At 42.1% G+C, this 20646-nt stretch overlaps 2 protein-coding genes across 15 annotated transcripts in view; one reads left to right on the forward strand and one right to left on the reverse strand.

The window, feature by feature from the left end:
* The first annotated feature begins 9315 nt into the window (after positions 1-9315).
* C20H17orf58 (chromosome 20 C17orf58 homolog) lies at positions 9316-16448 on the forward strand. The gene is made up of 4 exons (XM_055408240.2): positions 9316-9448; positions 11681-12217; positions 12468-12659; positions 13319-16448. The coding sequence occupies exons 1-4, from the start codon at positions 9373-9375 to the stop codon at positions 13507-13509; spliced, it is 996 nt and encodes a 331-aa protein (XP_055264215.1). The 5' UTR covers positions 9316-9372; the 3' UTR covers positions 13510-16448.
* Positions 16449-16584: 136 nt separating this feature from the next.
* BPTF (bromodomain PHD finger transcription factor) overlaps positions 16585-20646 on the reverse strand; it is a 130815-nt gene continuing 126753 nt past the window's right edge. For 12 of the 14 annotated variants that reach the window (XM_055408233.2, XM_055408235.2, XM_055408234.2 and 9 more), the window contains one exon: positions 16585-19507. In XM_055408233.2, coding sequence (XP_055264208.2) covers positions 19471-19507 — 37 coding nt within the window. In that variant the 3' untranslated portion in view covers positions 16585-19470. The other 2 variants (XM_055408230.2, XM_088829229.1) reach the window with 2 other exon arrangements.

Raw genomic sequence — 20646 nt, forward strand, 5'->3', positions numbered from 1 at the left:
AGTTAATGATCTTTATATGCTGCACTCAATATACCAGCAAATTTGGAAAACTCAGCAGTGACCACAGGACTGGAAAACGTCAGTTTTCATTCCAATCCCAAAGAAAGGCAATGCCAAAGAATGCTCAAACTACCACGCAATTGCACTCATCTTACACTCTAACAAAGTAATACTTGAAATTCTCCAAGCCAGGCTTCAACAGTATGTGAACTGTGAACTTCCAGATGTTAAAGCTGGTTTTAGAAAAGGCAGAGGAACCAGAGGTCAATTGCCAACATCCACTGGATCATCAAAAAAGCAAGAGAGTTCCAGAAAAACATCTACTTCTTCTTTATTGACTATGTCAAAGCCTTTGACTGTATGGGTCACAACAAGCTGTGGAAAATTCTTAAAGAGATGAGAATAGCAGAGCACCTTACCTGCTTCTTGAGAAATCTATATTCAGGTCAAGAAGCAATGTTTAGAATCACACATGGAACAATGGACTGGTTTCAAGAGGGAAAGGAATATGTCAAAGTTTTATATTGTCACCCTGTTTATTTAAGTTCTATGCAGAGTACATCATGTGAAATGGGGGGCTGGATGAAGCACAAGCTGGAATCAAGATTGCCGGGAGAAATATTAATAACCTCAGATATGCAGATGATACCACCCTTATGGCAGAAAGTGAAGAAGAAACTAAAGAGCCTCTTGGTGAAAGTGAAAGAAGAGAGTGAAAAAGTTGGCTTAAAGCTCAACATTCAGAAAACAAAAATCATGGCATCCCATGGTCCCATCACTTCATGAAACAGGGAAATAATGGAAACAGTGACAGACTTTACATTTTTGGGCTCCAAAATCGCTGCAGATACTGACTGCAGCCATGAAAGTAAAAGACGCTTACTCCTTGGAAGGAAAGTTGTACCCAACCTAGACAGCATATGAAAAAGCAGAGACATTACTTTGCTGACAAAGGTCCGTCTAGTCAAAGCTATGGTTTTTCCAGTAGTCAGGTATGGATGTGAGAGTTGGACTATAAAGAAAGCTGAGTGCGACGAATTGATGCTTTTGAACTATGGTGTTGGAAAAGACTCTTGAGAGTCTGCAAGGACATCTAACCAATCCATCCTAAAGGAAATCAGTCCTGAATATTCACTGGAAGGACTGATGTTGAAGCTGAAACTCTAAACACTTTGGCCACCTGATGCGAAGAGCTGACTCATTTGTAAAAACCCTGATCCTGGGAAAGATTGAAGGTGGGAGGAGAAGGGGATGACAAAGGATGAGATGGTTGGATGGCATCACCGACTCAATGAACATCAGTTTGAGTAAACTCCAGGGATTGGTGATGGACAGGGAGGCCTGGTGTGCTGCAGTCCATGGGGTCGCAAAGCGTTGGACACGACTGAGTGACTGAACTGAACTGAACTAAAATATATATGTAATTTTGATTTAAAGAAAGTCTTTTTGAGCAAGACACAAAAGATACCAGGGAAATTTAAAAGTTCTATGGTCAAAAAAATTTTTTAAAGCTTAAAATCAAACAAAATTGTGTGAGGAGATATTTACAATATATATAATGAACAAAGGTTAAAATTCTGAGGCTATGAACAGTTCTTTAAATCATAAATGAAAGTCTGATCATTCCAATACATAGACAAAGAATATAAACAGGTCATTAACAAAAGAAATCCAAATAGCCAATAAATCTATGAAAAAAATGTGCAATATCACTAACAAAAAAAATGTAAACTTTTTAAAAAAGAGAAATCTTAAACTCTCAGAACAGCAAAGATATCAAATAATGATGATTTGGTAAAAAATAATGATAACTTAATTGGATATCTCCAATGTGGAGAAATATTATTCCACACCTACACTGTGGATGGTCAGTGTAAATTGATACATATCTGGGGAATAATTCAGCAATATGTAGCAAAAAATATTGAAATATCATATTTTTTGACTCAGCAATGTAATAGTCTAGGAATTCAGTCATTAAAAATGATCATGGAGGGACAGCCCTGGCCATCCAGTAAATAAGACTCTGAGCTTCCAATTCAGGAGGTTTGGGTTTGATCCTTGGCTGGGGAACAATATCCCACATGCCTTGGGGCATGGCTAAGGAAAAATAAAATAAATGATCATGGAATCTTATATTTATTGAAATGAAAAGACCTTACCATATCATTAAAAAATTTTAAATCATGTCATAAAATACATACCATGACCCCATTTTTATAGAAAGAAATATTTACATGTGCGCATATGTGTAGGAAAAACATCTGGAAATTGACCCATCAAAATATTTACAGTAAAAAAACCACATATTTAGAGTAGCTTTTTCTAGGCAACAGGACTATAGTTGATTTTTTCTCTTTTTATTTGTAATAGCTAGTTATTCTGCTATGAATATGTACTGGTGCCGCTGCTGCTGCTGCTAAGTCGCTTCAGTCGTGTCTGACTCTGTGCAACCCCATAGATGGCAGCCCACTAGGCTCCCCCGTCCCTGAAATTCTCCAGGCAAGAACACTGGAGTGGGTTGCCATTGCCTTCTCCAACGCTAATCATATACAATAACCTCAGATATGCAGATGACACCACCCTTATGGCAGAAAGCGAAGAGGAACTAAAGAGCCTCTTGATGAAGGTGAAAGAGGAGAGTGAAAAAGCTGGCTTAAAATTCACCATGCACAAAACGAAGATCATGGCATCCGGTCCCATCACTTCATGGCAAATACATGGGGAAACAATGAAAACAGTGACAGGCTTTATTTTCTTGGGCTCCAAAATCACTAGAGATGGTGTCAGCAGCCATGAAATTCAAAGATGCTTGCTTCTTGGAAGAAAAGCTATGACCAACCTAGACAGCATATTAAAAAGCAGAGACATTACTTTGCCAACAAAGCTATGGTTTTTCTAGTAGTCCTGTATGGATGTGATAGCTGGACCATAAAGAAAGCTGAGCACTGAAGAACTGATGCTTTTGAACTTCAGTGCTGGAGAAGACTCTTGAGAGTCCCTTGGACTGCAAGAAGATCCAACCAGTCAATCCTAAAGGAAACCAGTCCCGAATATTCATTGGAAGGACTGATGCTGAAGCTGAAGCTCCAGAACTTTGGCCCTCTGATGCAAAGAGCCGACTCATTGGAAAAGACCCTGATTCTGGGAAACGTTGAAGACAGGATGAGAAGGAAATGACAGAGGATGAGAAGGTTGGATGGCATCACCAACTTGATGGACATGAGTCTGAGCAAGATCTGGGAGATGGTGAAGGACAGGGAAGCCTGGCACACTGCAGTCCACCGGATAGCAAAGAGTCGGACACGACTGAGTGACTGAACAGCAATAATTAACATTTTAAAGACTTTTATAAAGGGCTGGAAGGCATAACAAAAAAATAATCAATAGATTCTACTATACAAACAGTAATATTTGTCATTTAAGATATGAGAAATTAATAGATAAAACTTCAATAGCAAAGAACTCATCCCCCACCCACTCAGATATTCTTTCTAGTCACTATCTAGCCCCAGGGTAAGCACAGCCTGACTTTTAACTCCATAGATTAATTTTGTCTATTTGTGAGTGTATAGGAATTAAATGAAATTACACCATAAAGAGTTTTTTTTTTTTTTTGGCCATGCATCTTGGCATGTAGCATCTTAGTTCCCCAATCAGAGATGAAACCCAAGCCCCCTGTACTGGAAGCATGGAGACTCCACCACTGGGCCACCAGGGAAGTCTTTAGCATATAGCCTTTTGTGTCAGACTTCTTTTACTTGATATCACGTTTATGAGATTCATCTATATTTTGTTTTTGCAGTTTTAGCTCATTTATTTTCATTGCTGTCTAGCACTGAATATGGTTCACAATTCTGTCTCCAAGAGACATCTGGCAATGTCTGGAGACAGTTTAGGTTGTCACAACTGGAGGTGGGGCGGTACTACTGGGATTCAGTAGATAAAGCCAGAGATATTGGCAAAGAATGCACAACAAAGAATTATCTTGCTCAATATGTCAAGAGTGGCAGGTGGAGAAATGTTGCTCTATAGTATTTCAGTATGTCTGTATACCTTCATTCCTTTATTAATGGGGACGCGGAACGTTTTACAACAGCAAAAATTGAAAACAGTCTAAAATGTACAAGTGATGATTTGTCTAAGTGAGAACATATTATGCATTTAGGAGATTTCAAATCTACAAAGAGTGTGTAATATATTTTAATTAGAAAAAAAAAAATCTGGCTACGCTGTGCATGTGGGATCTTAGTACCCCAACCTGGGATCAAACCTACAGCCTCTGTCTTGGAAGGGCCAGTCTTAACCACTGGACTACCAGGGAAGTCCCAATAATATTTTAATTTTCACTGAATAAAAGCTAAATACAAAGCTGTACACACAACAGGTAAAATAGGAATGTGCCCTTGTCATGGTGTCATGTGAACAACACAGGATCCAAAATAGTGTTGGTCCACTGAAGGCATCTCTGTGAAAATGGTATCTGAGAAAGAGCCTGGAAGGAAAAACACGGGATTACTGCAGTGGTTGTTGAGGGTGATGGTAGTAGTTCTTGTGTCTACTCTTTATTTTCCAAATTTTTCATTACAATAATGGACAGTGATAGGAAAACAAAATAAAAATTTAAAAGCAGCTATTTAGGGAATTGCCTGGCGGTCCAGTGGATAGGACTGGGTGCTTTCACTGCCATAGCCCAGGTTCGATCCCTGGTCAGGGAACTAAAATCCCACGTGCACAGCAGCAGCCAAAAACTAAAATTAAATACATAAAGCAACTAGTTACCACTGTCTGTGGAATGTTCGTCTATAGTCATCGAGATTCTCAGCAACGTCCCCCATCGGGGCTCCCTCCTAAGAAGCTGCCATGCTTTCTGGGCCTGGGTAGACTCATATGCTCTCTTGTACCCCCATGGCTTTGCATGTGCTGTTGTTTCAGCCTGCAATGCCTGCCCTCCTGGGTCTATCTGGTGAAAAGTGTTAGGTGCTCAGTCATGTCTTTTTTTGACCCCATGGCTCCTTTGTCCATGAGGATTCTCCAGGAAAGAATACTGGAGTGGGTTGCCATTCCCTTCTCCAGGGGATCTTCCCAACCCAGGGATTGAACCCAGGTCTCCCACATTGCAGGCAGATTCTGAACCACCAGGGAAGCCCTTACCAAATGGGAACCAAAACAAAAGTGCTCTATTCTTTTTGAAAAATGATGATGATGACGGGTATTTCTGGCTTCTAAAACGCCTGGCACGTAGTGAGTTTTTTTTTCCCTTGGCCATGCTTTAAGGCTTGCGGGTTCTTAGCTCCCCAACCAGGGATTGAACCTGGCCCCCAGCAGTGAAAGCACCAAGTCCTAACCAATGGATCGCCAGGGAATTCCTGTGGCACACAGTGTTTGAAAAACCAAGTGGTGGGCTGTAATTCAGTTTTGACAGAAACCACCCAGAGTTAGTGCAGACCTCATTAGTTAAAGGGCAGGTGATCCAGAACAAGACTGCCCTTATTTCAGACAGCTGGGTAAAAACCTAAGGGGTTCTCATGATTCCTCTCAGATCTGATAATTCTCTGCTATAACTCAGGAAAGTGTTATAACTTATGATCAAAGTTTCATTAGACAGGATACAAATCAGTACCAATCAAATGAAGAGACACATAGGGCAAGATCTAGGAGGGTCCCAAATGCATAGCTTTGGGGTTGCTTCTCCATGGAGCAGACTGTGCCGCTCTCCTAGGACATCCGTGTGGTCACTGACCAAGAAGCCCCACTGAGTTGTCATTGCATTCAGCAGGCATGATGGATTAAAACACTGACCATCTGATTGAACCCAATCTCCACCCTCTGCTCCCTGGAGGTCAGGCTGACTCAAAGTCCCAACCCTCTAATTGCATGGTTGGTGTTTCTGATGGCCAGATTCCAGCCCTAAGTTATTAAGGGCCCTCCAAGAGTCAACTCATTAGCATAAACTCAGGTGTGATCCAGGAAGCTCATGAATAATTAAGATGTTTCCTTCACTTGGGAAATTCCAAGAGTTTAGAAGCTCCGTACCAGGAACCTGGCACAAATTCTTTATTATTCAACACAAAGTAGATGCTCAACAAACATTTGCAAAGTGGAAAGATATACTCAAAATGCCAGAGATTGGCAGGGGAGAGGAAAGCAGTTAGGGTTTTAGATTCTTTCATCTGACACATGGAAGAGGGGCACGGAGAGATGGACATTATACACTGTGAGAAAACCAATACTTTTAAACATTCCAATCATATAAGGAACTCCTTGTACCCTGGTTTATATTACCAACCACTCTGATGATAATTGGGCTTCCCAGGTGACTTGTTTATAGAAAAAGAATGCTAGCCAGGCTGACACGAGACTGCAGGTCTGCCTGAGTCGATCTTTTGTAAATTAATAAAGTGGCATTCTGGCTTACATAGTTCAGTCTCTTTGAGCTCTTTGTGCTTTCCACCATGAATATGGCTTCTGCACCTGCAAGCGATGTGCTGCCCAAGACCCAGCCTTGGACCCTGGCAAGTTCTTCCAGGCCGGTGCCGCCCCAGGAGCCTCTAGGAGACTTCCGGTCAGCTCTCTGCCTCTACATTTCAGGGTGTGGGCTTCAGGGCATTCACAACATTCCTGAAACAGAAGAGTTTCGGGAACACCTCAAATTGGATCTGGCTGACTTGAACATAATCTCAGGCAACTATGTCTGAGATGTGGTTGTAACTGAGAAAGCTTAAGCCTAATTAATTTTATTCCACTTAACTTAAAGAAAGAGTATGTGAAAGAAAGGAATCTAATGACATCTGTAAATTATAACCCAAGGAACTTCCCTGGTGGTCCAGTGGCTAAGACTCCAAGCTCCCAATTCAGGGGACTCGGGTTCAATCCCTGGTTGGGAACTAGAGCCCAGATGCTGCAACTAAATATCACACATGCAACTAAAAGATTCCAGATGCCACAATGAAGACTGAAGATTCCACACGCTACACCTAAGACCTGGAGCACCTGCCCCCTCCCCGCCCCCCAAAATTGTAAACGCAAAGCCCAAAGTTCACACTGTTTTTTTGATCTTGGCCAGAATCTGGAGACACTGACTCTGATGTACATAAGACTTATAGAGATTGAAGAGATTTACTCTTTTGGAGGAAACAGAATTCGCTCCTCTAAAACTTGAATGAGGAAAGATGAGCCCATCTTCAACTGCAGTTTGATTTAGTTCTCAACAGGGAATCTTCTGATTAAAAAGCAGACCTCTGACTCACTTTTGCTCTATCCTCCCTATTACAAAATAATAAGCGATATTCTGGTTTATACATCTGCTTTTTATGAGTTTGGTTAACATGAGTTGGTTCCACAAATCTGATCTATTGACAAAAGTGAGTTTCAAACTGATGAAATTTGAGGACAAGTCTTCAGATACAGTGATCCCCCTCCAACATATTGTCAGCCTGTGACCAGACAGGCAACTCCTCCCTAGAGCTCATTTATCTACTCTACCCCTCAATCCACAACACACCTAATCTAGGAACCTGTTCTACAGTATACCTGAATCATGTTCTCTTTGGACATCCCCAGTGGCCAGGACCTCATTGTTACAACCCTTGAAAGCAGCCCTTTCTTGGAGATCTCACTTGTTAGAATATTCTTTCTTAAACTGAAATGAAGCCTGTCACTTCATAACTTCTACCTACTAGTTCTTTCCCAAAATATAAAAAATGTTTTTGTTTGCCTACCCTGCCTATCCTCAGTTCTTCCCAAAGAACCTGACCATGATGGAGTCCAGCCCTCTTAGCACCCTACTGTTTCCCTTCTAGCTGTCCAGTGTCTTTCTTGAAAACACGATATCCACCCCACCCTGCACCAGTGAATCTGACAGATTCATTAACACTATTATTTTTGAGACATAAGATATTAATGCAGAAAAACTAAGCAGCTGCATCTCACTGTTGGCTCACGTGCTTAAGATAAAAATGCCTTCATCTCAACATACTTCCCCTTCCTCTTGGATGTGAAGCTGTTGAAATGAGATACACGTCTGGAAAGTTGTGGGTTTACTACGGTGAGCTTACTTCCCTCTTTGGTGAATGCTGTTTCAGTTCAATCTGAGGGATAGGGTTCTTAGCTCAGGATGAATTTACAGAGCCATTCAAGAATTCAGACCCAGTAGGACTTCCCTGATGGTCTAATGGCTAGGATTCTGAGCTCCCAATACAGGGGGCCCAGGTTCCATCCCTGGTCGGGGAACTAGATCCCACATGCCTCAACTAAAACAGAACCCGCATGTCACAATGAAGATCACAAGATCCTGTATGCTGGAACTAGATTCAGTGTAGTTAAATAAATATTAAAAAAAAAATTCAGACCCAAGTAGTGAGTGAGTTTTTCTTAGAAAGAAAAAAACACAAAACACACCTTTCTTGAGGAGGTGAGCCATCATCAGAGAGCTGGGGAGGATTTTTCATTGCCCCTGGTGCTGAGAGGTAAAGAGTCCACCTGCAGTGCAGGAGACACGGATTCAAGATGCAGGTTCCATCCCTGGGTTGGGAACACCCCCTGGAGAAGGAAATGGTGATCCACTCCAGTATTCTTGCCTGGGAAATCCCATGGACACAGGAGCCTGGTGGGCTATACAGTCCACGGGGTCGCAAGAGTCAGGCACAGGTTAGTGACTAAACCACCACCACCATCCTCTAGCACCTGGTGGCTAAAAGACGATGAATCTAGCCAACTAGATACCAATTTCAATTAGGGGAAGGAGGAGAGAGAGAGAAGAAAAGCTATTAATATTTTATGAGGGCGTTGGGCCTGATTCTAGAAAATAAATATTACATATATAATGTAATCAAACCTAGGATGTAGTGACTTAGTTCATCTCAGAATCCATGACACATTCTGGGATGAATTTTTTGTCACCTGGAATCTCCTCCCTTCCACAAGCCCAAACTGTCTTAGGCTCTAATTTGCCTATTTGTTGTTGACTTAATCTAGAAAAATCTCCTTATCACTCATTCTCCCACACCCAGTCCCTCAGCCCCTCAACATCCTTCTTTGGTGTTGCCACCATACACGCTCCTCCACCCAGCCCCAGCCCGCAAGCCCACACGGGTTTCAAGTGTCGGATTTGATGTTCTCATTGCCCGCAGATCGCAGGACAGACGTTCCCAGGGACAACTTTGAGAGGCCACGTGCTCTTCCCCCTTAGGAGGTGGGAGAAATTCTTGCAGCTCGGTTTTGTTCCAATGGTCTGTTCAGTGTGATTCCCGTTTCCCCAAAGGCTGCCCCTCATTAGCATGAACGGGGGTGGGGGTGTGGAGAAGGGGTGGGGGGAGAGAAAGAGCAAAAGCCCAGGCTCAGTTTTAGAGCCTGGGAACCGTGTCTACAAACATGACAGCTAGAGCTTTCTGGCTCCTCTGTTTGATCGTTGGATCTTCTCCCGAAGCCCCAGTGGCGGAGAGAAAAGGTAAGATCGATGAAACGCTGAGCCCTGGGAGAGGGGCTGGAATCCGGGGACGAGGTGCGGAGAGGGCGCGATGAAGGGAGGGACGAGAAAGGGGTCAGGGTGACCAGAGAGGGGACTCCAGGTCCGTGTTCGTGTTTGAAAGGAGCAAAATGTGTCCCCAAGATTGTGTGTGTCTTGGCAGCCTTTTCGGAATGAAGCCAGTTGTTCAGCTACTGAAATGATCTCGAGCGAGCCTGGCAGGCTGGAGAAAACTTTGCATGTTAAGTAGTTGCTCCATCACAGAGGAGGGAAAGTGTCAAAAGGGGTCGTGGCGCGCCTTTCGGAAGCCTTGAGGGCCGGGCTCGCGGGACGCGGCGGGCGGCGGGCGCCCCAGGAGCTCGGGGTCCGCCCTGCGCCCGGGTCCGCGTCCCGCCGGCGATCTCAGGCGCTGGGTGCGCCCCGCCGCGGCTGGGGGCGGAGGGAGCCGAAATCGGACCTCTCTTCCCTCTCCCTGCAGCCCCAACCAATTGCCTTGGGACACCTGAATCTTTAAAACACACAAAACATATACACACAGTTTCATGCATGAGATGGAAAATACTGAGAGAATGAAGAAACAAGAGGTTCTCTGCGGAGAGGTGTTTTTTGTTTGGCTTTTATTTAGATGTTCTGTTCGATTCACTATCTCCGGGAAAAATAGCTTCCGCACCTCGCAGGGCAATTTACTTTGGGTTATTTTTCCACATGGAAATTGAATGACTTCAGTGGCATTTAACCCAAATATCAGACAATCTTTCCCATGACAACAGATGGTGATATCAATGGGGAAGCAGTTGTGAGGTCAACAGTTGACAGTCAGGAATTGGATATCCACCAGAACTTTATTCAGCTGTGTATGGGCAACGTTGAACATAATGAGTCAGAATCAACCTCTCTGCAAAAACATGAACTATAACCGGCGATTATTGCTGGCTGAAAGCTGATTTTAAAGGAGATTGTCAATTTGGCAAGATAAATCACTTTAAATGAAGTGTTGCAAGAATTGCAAAGGAGCAGACCAAGCATTTCGATGCCAGAGGAGAGAAATACTGAAAACCAGCCGTTAAAACAATAGAAAAAATAAAGACGGGCTCTTGTGCCCGCCTGGAGGGCACTGGGACCCAGGCAAAAGGCAAAAGGGGGAGGTGATATTGTGTAACTGGGCATGGAAAGTTGCCCAGCTTCTAAGCTGGCTGAAGTTTGCTCACCAACCTGCCTGCAGAGCTGGGGAAAAATCACTAATAATCTCAAAAATTTGTTTTCATGCCATGCCATTTAGGAGCTTTTTCTCTACCACGAAAATGATGCGGGGCGGGGGGAGGGGTGCATGTAAGGGATGTGTGTGCTTTCACACTTAACCGGGGGCTTATGCCTCCCAGCCACGCTTTAAACATCTTTCTAAGCTGTGGTTTACTAATAAGCGGTGTCCAAGAAGCCAGATAAAAATCCACTCACAAATGCTCGATTCTGCGGAGACAGAGATGACAGTGTAAATACGGATGGGAAAACCAAATAGTTCTGTTGTCAGGGGCGCTTAAACAATTAGGAGAACCTGTAATATGAGACCTTTCCCCCTGGGGTTTGCTCTCGGTACTTTCTCAACAAACTGTACATAGCAGAAAGGCGGATGTTTATATATATATATATTAAAGAAAGGGCAAAAGGAGTTTGCTATTTAACCAGAGTTGTCAGTTGTGTTTAGTCCTAGAACAAATAGGTTGTTGTAATTTTAAAAGCTATTGATTCAGACAGGGTCCTTAACAAAATGAAATCTTCCCACGTGGTGAGAAAAATGTTCTTGGTGGTCCTCATTCTCACAGGGCGAGCCCCTCACCTCGGTCTTCCTGTGAGGCCTAGGAAACCCGTGCTCATCAGAAGCTGGGGCGTCTTTCCTCTAACCGGGGGGCGCCTTCCTCCCCCGCTCCCGTTCTCTCCGTCTCATTTCCAGGTCCCCGCTCGCAGGTGTATGGCTCATCTCCTCCCCTCCCCTCCGCAGCGTCTTCTCTGCCGGCCTTTCCTTCCTCAGTCTCCCCGGCCGCCCCTCCTCTCGGCCTCTCTCCCTTCCTCTCGGCCTCTCCCCTTCCCCCTCCTCTCCCCTCCCCTCCCAGCCTCCTCTTTCCCCCGCTCCTCTCGACCAGCCCCCTCCCCTGCCCTCTCCGCTCAGCCTCCCCGGCCTCCCCTCCTCTAATGGCCTCTCCTCTTCTCTCTCTACAGCCTGGCCGCCCCACAGCCGGAAGCCCGACCCCGGCGGAGGCCCGAGTGCGGAGGTGCCTGGGCCCCGGGCGCAGCCGGTCCCCGAGACCCCGCGGCGGCCGCGCGCGGCCGAAGCCGCTCCCCGTGCCTGGTCAGACCTGAGGCGCCGGAAGCCCCCGCCGCCCGCGGAGAACCGGGCGGGCTTCCGGGAGGCCGCGCGCGCACCCGCCGGCCCGCCGAGCCCGCGCCTGGCGCAGGCCGAGAACCGCGCGTCACCGCGCCGTCAGCCGGCGCTGGGGGATTCCCCGCGGCGCGCGCGCGCCCGGGCCCCGCGCCTCCCGGCCGTGCGGCCTTCCGCGCGCGCCGCCGAGATCCCCGCCGGCCCCGCCCACCCCAACCGGCCGCGCGCCGCCGCACCGCCCCCGGAACCCGCGCCCGCGCCGCCGCCGCACCTCGGCGCGCTGCGGGGGGAGGACGCCGAGCCCGGCGCCGAGTCCTGTGCGCGCGCCTGCAGGGCGGACTTGGACGAGCGCGAGTCCTACTGCGCCAGCGAGTTCGGTGAGTCCCGCCCGCAGCTCCTCCCGGGCCCGGGCGACCGAGCCCAGGCCGCGGGGCGAGCCTTTCCGAGCCGAGAACGCCGGGCTGTGCCCCGGGTCCCTAAACCAAACCCTAGAGAAACCCACCGACTCGGTCTTACGAGCTCCAGAGCCGTGTGGACCATTTCGTGATTTGTAAGAAACGCACTGGGGGGAGAAAAGAGGATGTGAGCGTTATGCATTTCTCCAAACTCTTTGTTTTTTGAAAGCAGCATTAAACGGAATCGTGCATGATGTAGACGTCCTCGGCACAGGGATCCGGCTGGTGACTCTCCTGGTGGACCGAGACGGGCTGTACAAGATGAACCGCCTGTACATCACTCCGGACGGGTTTTTCTTCCGAGTTCACATACTAGCCCTAGACTCCTCTAGTTGCAATAAGCCATGTCCAGAATTTAAGCCAGGTACTGAAATTGACCGAAGGGACCATTTTGAATATGCACGTTATGCCACATTGTAATTTGTATATGCCACAGTTCGGTCCTATCGGTCATCTCAGTACCAATTTTTTTGGGGGGACGGGAAGGGTATCCTGAAATGAATAGAATTTAGACAAGTATCACTTCGGCCACTCTGTGATTTAAATTCCATCAGCGACACCCCCTCCCGGCTCCTCTGGTTAAAGATGGGAACTGCGCGCGTTGGCACAAAGCAAATCACTATTTGTTGACAAGTGGAGTGAATGACCGAACACAGTTGCCAGAAGGCATGCCTAAGGGGCTGTTTAAACTGTTTATAGTCGTCTTTGCAGGGGCGGGGGGCGAGTAATGCCCACTCCTACGTCTTTCTAGAAATGTGAAATCCTGTAAAAATCCTGCTGGTACTGTTGTGATTAGAACCTTTGTTCTTAGTGTTGGCTATTAACAGCATGAGAATATGATTGTAAAGGTCACTCAGCTGTTTCCACCCGTTGTCTGAGATCTGAATGTCTGAGATTCAGCAAGTGCAGCAAGATCGTAGATTCAGGCTATAGGCATGTCTTAAAGGTGTTACGTTTTCTTATTGTTACATGGCACTTGAAAGATAACTATACCTTTATATCTTGGCTTTTTTTTTTCTTCAGGCAGCAGGTATATTGTGATGGGCCACATCTACCATAAGAGAAGGCAGCTTCCTACAGCTCTGCTTCAGGTTCTGAGAGGGCGCCTTCGCCCAGGAGATGGACTACTCAGGAGCAGCAGCAGCTACGTGAAAAGATTTAACCGAAAAAGGGATGGGCAAGTGCAAGGGGCAATTCACGCCCAGTGCATCTGAAACACACCAGCTGGGCATTTCTGGATCTGAAACTTAAATTCTGCAACGAGACAGGAAAGGCCTTATCATTATATAATGGGATTTTCCTTTAGAAAGGGCAAATAGTCCCTTTAGGAACTATTTGAAAGTCCCGACTCTCATCTTGAAGTCACTGTCTTATTTACAAAAGGCTTCTTAAATGGTTATGCTTCTGAGCTCCATGGCGGGGTTATTCAGCTGGTGTGCCAGTTCTTCACACAAGCTCAGCTAACTGACCTGTCCAGTTAACAGATCACTGCTTCATGTTGTTTATTTTTAATTATTTTAATTTAAATACATTCTTCAGTAGAAATAGTTCACAAAAACATTTGCTTGATCTTAAATATACAATTCCAAGTAGTTTATATCATGTATCAAACCAGATTTTATACTAAAACCATCACATTTTAAATTCTGTACATAACAGTAAGTGCGCTAGTCAGACGTATGAAATGTCATTTAGATCACATTTAGATCAAACACTAAAGTTGGAGCCCAAGACAAGTATTGAAGTTTTCCACCTAAGAGTACCGAAGGTCTTATTTCAAGCAAACAGGTGTTCCTGATGTACCAAAATACAAGATACAGTTTATTTTCACGCCTCCCAGGTTCTAAAATCCTATGTTTTGTGCCATATTGGCAGCTATCCCAATGCCAAACATATTCTGGGTGTATCTGATGTCATTTTTCTATTAAGACCAAGTATCATGTTTGTGTTTGTAAAGCAGTAAATCTTGCTATGAAATCAGATCTTGGATGCACCTGGTTTTTTTAGCCTCACTGAGCCCCAGAAGGTTTGGGAAAAAAGCATTTCTCAAACTCACTCCCCAAACCCTGGAACCAGTATTTAATGATGGCTTGCAAGCATGTGAATCTTAAACGTTTTCCAACTAGCTTGAAAAATATTTAATCACGAACTGAATTTATTATTGATTTTATATCTGAGCCCACAAAAACATTAACAGTGTTTTTTTTTTCCCCAGAAGACCAAACTGTGCTTTAATTAATTTGAAACACTGTGAATAGAAACACTGATAATCGTTGGTTGAAGATGACTGCCTAAAGAAAAATAACTGCATTGAAGAGAAAAACAGCACATTTGGTTTCAAAGGAGATGCACTGGAGTTCAAGCTATGTCAGTCTGTAATGGCCTCAAAGAAGCATCATATACACACAGGATGTCAGGACAGCACAGTGACTTCACAGCCTAAAACATATCTGCCTGTGACAAGATACTGTTACCTTATTTGTCCCAAACGAGGCAAAAAGTTGAGAGGCTCTGGCTATTCTGTGGTAAAGCATTAACTGAAGGATTTTTAGAGTTTGCTGAGAATGAGTTTTGCCTAAGCTTATTAAAAATTATCCTAGAATTGCCTCTTGGGAATCCACTGCATTATTACATGAACCATTGACAGATTATAGAGAGTATGCAGTGAATGCAGTGTTTCTGGATTAGTTTTCTTTAGAACAGAAATTAACTAAGACAGAAGTAGCACCAGTCACAAAAACCAAAGCTAAACTTGTAAATGTCAAATGGCTAAGTGGTGATCCTGAGTAACATGGTGGGGAAGATTACAATGTGACCAAATAAGTGATTGGTTGGATGGTCAGAAGTTAGAGTATAAAGGAAAGTGCTATAAATAGCTCTGGTTTAAAAGAGAGGGGGAACAACTTCCTTTTAATCCCATCCCATCACCTCCAGTACATCTACCATGTCAACAAACTTCGAAAGTTTTGCTTCAGACAAAAAAAAATAAAAAGAGGGGGAAAATCACTTTTATATAAGACTGAGGGTTAGGGTTTGATTAAATTGGTAATAGTTTTAGAAGTTTTGAAATCACACACAAGTCACTTAGAGGTCACATGGTTAATGTAGCAAACACAAGCATGTTTAGAAACTGTTAACTTTTTAGAAACTGCCTTGGTAAAACTAAGGCCATCATTCAAGACCAAGTTTGCAGTGAAAGACAAGTAAGGCTCAGGTGAGGTCGAGAAGTGGTAACGTGTGGGGATGTGGATGGAAGGCAGCGAAGAACAGACTGGTAATTCCAGGTTAGGCGAAAAAGTTTACAAAGAATCTCAATATTAGTCAGTACTTTGGACACGATCTTTGAATTTTATGGAAAATTTTAACTTGCAAATTTACTGTAGTTCTGAATCCTTCTGTTCTGTTGATAAGATTTTTCTTAGTACATGGGTTTGTGCTCCAGAGACTAAAGGATCTTGGGCACAATACTCTGTTGCCTTCAAGAGGAACTCAGTATTCCTCCTTCAATTAAGCTGTTGGAGCTCAAGCAGGAAAAAAGTGTCTTTCTTTTGATAAGGAAAGGTCCATAAAACATACACTTTTGTACTAGCTTTTAATCTTAAAGACATCACTTGGTACTGTTTTTCTCAAAATAATTTTTAAGGTTCATCAAACAGATATTTGCAAACACCTAAAAACTGACCTGGCCCTTCCCAGGTTGCTCAGTGGTAAAGAATCCACCTGCCAAGCAGACGTGGGTTCAATCCCTGGGTTGGGAAGATTCCCTGGAGAAGGAAATGGCAACCCCTCCTAGGATTCTTGCCTAAGATATCCCATGGACACATGAGTCTGGGCAGGCATGGGGTCCATGGGGTTGCAAAGAGGTGGACATGACTTAGCAACTCAACCACCACTACCAAAAACTGACCCACTATCTACACAACGGGTAACTTCAATTTCAGGTGGACTCTATCATTTTAAAACTATAGCACTTATTTCTTTAGTTGAATCTGGTCCAAACTGGATCAAGTGGAGTGTGATCTTCTAAGAAATGTCTTTTGTAGTATCTTATTCCAAGTATCCAAAAGTACTTTGTATTTCAATTCACTAAAAACCTTTCCCCACGTACTTGTAAGACATTACTTTGTTCCTGAGAGGCCACCATTTTCATTTTAAGGACGAAATCTGACACTCATGGGTAATGGCCTCAGTCATGAGGCTATGTGTGTAGATTTTAAGAGGCCACCACGCTGACTATAGTATCAGAAACACAAAAGATGTAGGGAGTTTGCCTAACAAATGAACAGAAACAGGGAAAGAACTTTTTATTTGCAGATTCCAGGAAGGTAGATTACAAACAACAGCAAATCTCAGCGTCTCTTTAGTAACACTCTAGGCCACTTGAAATATAAAAAAGTAATTGTTTTACTTTAGAAAATATCTCTGAAAGTTCACTTTTTTTTTTGAACTACCATAGGACATTAACTGAAATACAAATCCTTCAGAATTTGGGTAAGAGAAAAAAAACCTTACCAATATTATGAAAATACTTTTTATGAAATGGTTTCAAGGATTGTGAACTTGGCAGATGAAATTTAACAAGCATTGAAAATACTTCTAGCCAAGGAAATTGTTGATGCAAAGTAAACGTATATCTATATATATACACACACACAGGTCCAAAGGCTGGGTAGAAAAACCCTAACAGTATAACAACTGTGCATTCTAGTACTTGGATTATTGAAAGCAAAATAGTTGTATTATGTATACTTTATTGAGTAGCAGAAGCTTATCAAATACTCATAGAAAAGCAGCTTTTGAAACTCATTATGTGTATATAAGAAGGCGTGTTTTTCCCAAAAATTACTTTTCAAAGACTAAAGCTCTGTAGTTGATAAAACTATAAAATGTCTATGTATTTATATGGTGATAGAAATCACAAGAGGCTTTATACTATTAAATACACTTACGAAATTAACATCTTCCTGGTCCAAGGATTCCCACAAAATTTACCATTTTTGTACAATTTGGCAATGTCAACATCTACAGAAAATATATCAACCAACCAACCAACCACTGTTTCATTAGAAACTGCACCAAATCCAACGTCAAAAACATTACTTTATTTTTCTAGGATGAAATGTCCTATTACGTACAAAAAGAATTGCTGTTTAAATTTGCCACAATCTGTTAAAAACATAGCAATCTATTGCCTACAGATAGGAAAGTTCTTGCTGCAACGTTTTAAGTGATTAAGCCCATATATATCTATATATATGAATAAATAGTACAGAAATACTATGACGTGATGAGATGCAAAATAATTTCATAATTCATTAAAATGTAGGATTCTTGCATCAGCACAGTGCATACAATATGTAACATTTTTTTAAAAAAGCAAAACGACAAAATAACCAATGTTTGACTACTTCCATGTTAATATTTTAAGCAAAAACTTTGTTTCCGTGTTTTCAATGTTGAACAATTAGTTTCTTTAGTTTGTAAGTATAAGTGACATTTTTATGTACAAAAAGCAATGGGCTTCATTAGATAAAATTAACCCAGAATAACTTGTACACCTGAGCCTGTAATAAGAAATAACTGGGAACTGTAGTAATGTCTTTCTTTTAAGAAACTAAGGTCTGGGAAGGTTTGCATAGCAGGGTGATATTAAACAAAAGAAACTTAAAAAACAACAATTAAATAAAATTCCAGAACCTGGTAGGACAAAGCTAATATGAATTAGTGCAAAATCTAGTAAAATTTTTGCAAAGCTGCATAAACCAACTATGGCAGATCTCATAGAAGTGATTATGACAATGTAGAAATATGACGTGTAAGATTAAAACACTGAAAGGAAAAACATGCAAACTACACCTTCCTCTGAGGTTTCCATTTCCCCCTACTGCTTATACTGCTTTTTCTTATGTGGGAAAAAACCCCAAACAACTCAACCAACCAACAATTACAGAAAGGATGAAGTCATTAAAAAAAAATTTCCCTTCATAAAATATAAGTAGCAGTCTGTAAAGGGTAATCTGCCTGGTATCATAAAACGTAAAGATGAAGGCAACATGTATTTTGTCACATTATCTTTTTTTTTAATCAGGCTGATCAATTGATGCAACAGGATTAGCACCGCTGAATATTTTTCTTTGACATGATGACAGTGGGCTGGGAATTGTAAAATTTAGGAGCACTACTGCCCTGGAGAAATCCAGGTACAATCAGATCCTTCTGCCTTTTTATTTTTCTACCTTGCAGCCCTCCCTTTCCCCTCAAAAGGCTTACGGAGAATCATTAGCGCACATTCAAAGACACCATCTGTGGGAGAAAAATGATCTCCATTTATTTTGTTTCATATACATCCATAGTTGAATTTTAATACAAAAAGAAAAAAAATTAGAATCTGACAAATGTTTACAAACAAGATACCTTCAAATAGATTTTACTCATTTTAGCCTGGTGCAGAGTAAATGACAAATTGTTCTGTTATATTCAAGGCAACAGAGTCTGTAGTCCAGGACCACTTAACCCAACCTTTATGCAAGCTTAATTTTCATCTACTATGAACAATAAACTCATTGTTGATTCCCAGTTTTGTGTGTGTGTGTGTGTGCACATGTGTACATAGCAGCTCCTTTCATAGAAAGAAAAGACATCTAGAGGTCGTCTTGTACTTTTACCTACAGGAATCATGATAAGATACAGAATGGATTACATGTAACCGGGACTGGATTTTATAAGAAAAAATAATTAGCTGACAAATGAGGGCAGCAATAAAAAAGCGTCTTTTTTGCAACAATAAATAAATACAGTCGAAAGTTTTCTGTGAGACTCTAAACCAGCTTCTTCACTGAAGAGCAGACGTGGCATTTCCATGGAGTTACACTTGACCCCATATTATCTTTTTTTTTTCTTGCTTTTTTTTTCAATAAACAAAGTTTTCCCGCTTCTGCCACAATAGTAAAACCATTTGATCTTGACAAGATAATGGTGTCGTTGACTTTGCTTTTCCCTTGTCCGTTGGACAAAATTGGCCAAGAATATAATTGGACTGTTATGACCAATAAAAACGAAGTTTAGGTCAAGTCTTGTCAGGATAACCTGACTAAAAACATCTGGCTCCTTAATTTTAAAATAGTTCAGACAACCAGATTCTTGCTGTGTTTTAAGTTAGGTTAACACGCTGAACTTTAAGAAGCTGTAGACTGCAGTTTGTTGTTATGAGACCTACAGAATACAGAAAAAAGGGAACAATTAAGCACCCTTCATTTTTTAAAACAATGATGCTTTATGTGGATGCCAAGGTCAGTCTGTCTAGGGAAAGCAGCCATGTTCTTTCATTCACCCTTGGCAAGCAAACATGAAAACAAGTAAGAAATTTTTAACCTATAATAATAAAAAGTTTTCATGGTACACTAAACATGATAATTCACTGGAAAAAGCCAATATTTTTAAAAAAGGAATATATATATATATATATTTGTCCAATACGACATTTTTAGCCAAAGGGACAAATAGAAACATTTACAAAAGCATTACCATTGTGGTAAAAGATGTGTATACCTGTGTGTGTGTGTGCTTATTTACATTGACTGAGTTGGGAAGTATGAAGGAAAATAATACTAAAAGGAGAGAAATAACAGTATTAAAATCACAGTTTTTTCTATTAAAGTTCAGAAAATCTCCTTTCTAGTTTCACAGTTTTATTAACAACTTTTGTTAGTAAACCAAATTACTGTACAGTTATCAAGTATGTACTGTTGCAATAGTGTATATAAATACAGTCTTCCAGGAGTTTACAATTCTTAAATACATTGTTCAACATGGCTGCTAGAATAAACTGTTTACTACTATACATCTTTTTTTTTTAAACATTAAAAAATTATATTAACTAATCTGAACTCTGGGGGGCAATTGTGAATTAGGTAATCACGTGGTACAATAAAAGAAAGAGTGACCCCAACATCCAGTTCTGATTCCAGTTAAAAATTCAGACTAAAGATATCACAATCTGTAAGAAAAGAAAGAACATGGATGATAAAAATGATGAACTGTAACAAAGAACAGTTACGAAAATAAAGCTGGAGATTGAAAATTAAAAATGGGGAAAATATGGCAAAGGAAACACTGGAAATCCATAAATAAATAAAATTTCGAAGACTTGCTACATATATGTTTCATTCTGCCCTAAACTCAACAAAAATTCCCTAATATCGCTTCACATTTTTTTTTTTTAACATAAGCAACACTTGGGCAAAGTCCTCAGTTGGCTTCTGTGTTCTTCAATAAAAATCATATAAGCTAGACTATAATTAAATAGCTATAGAAAGTACTCAGGGGGCAAGCTCTCCTGAGTGGCCCCTTCA

This window comes from Moschus berezovskii, chromosome 20 (genome assembly GCF_049115385.1).
Source record: "Moschus berezovskii isolate FMDL1 chromosome 20, NW_MosBer_1.0, whole genome shotgun sequence".
Taxonomy (NCBI): Eukaryota; Metazoa; Chordata; class Mammalia; order Artiodactyla; family Moschidae; genus Moschus; species Moschus berezovskii.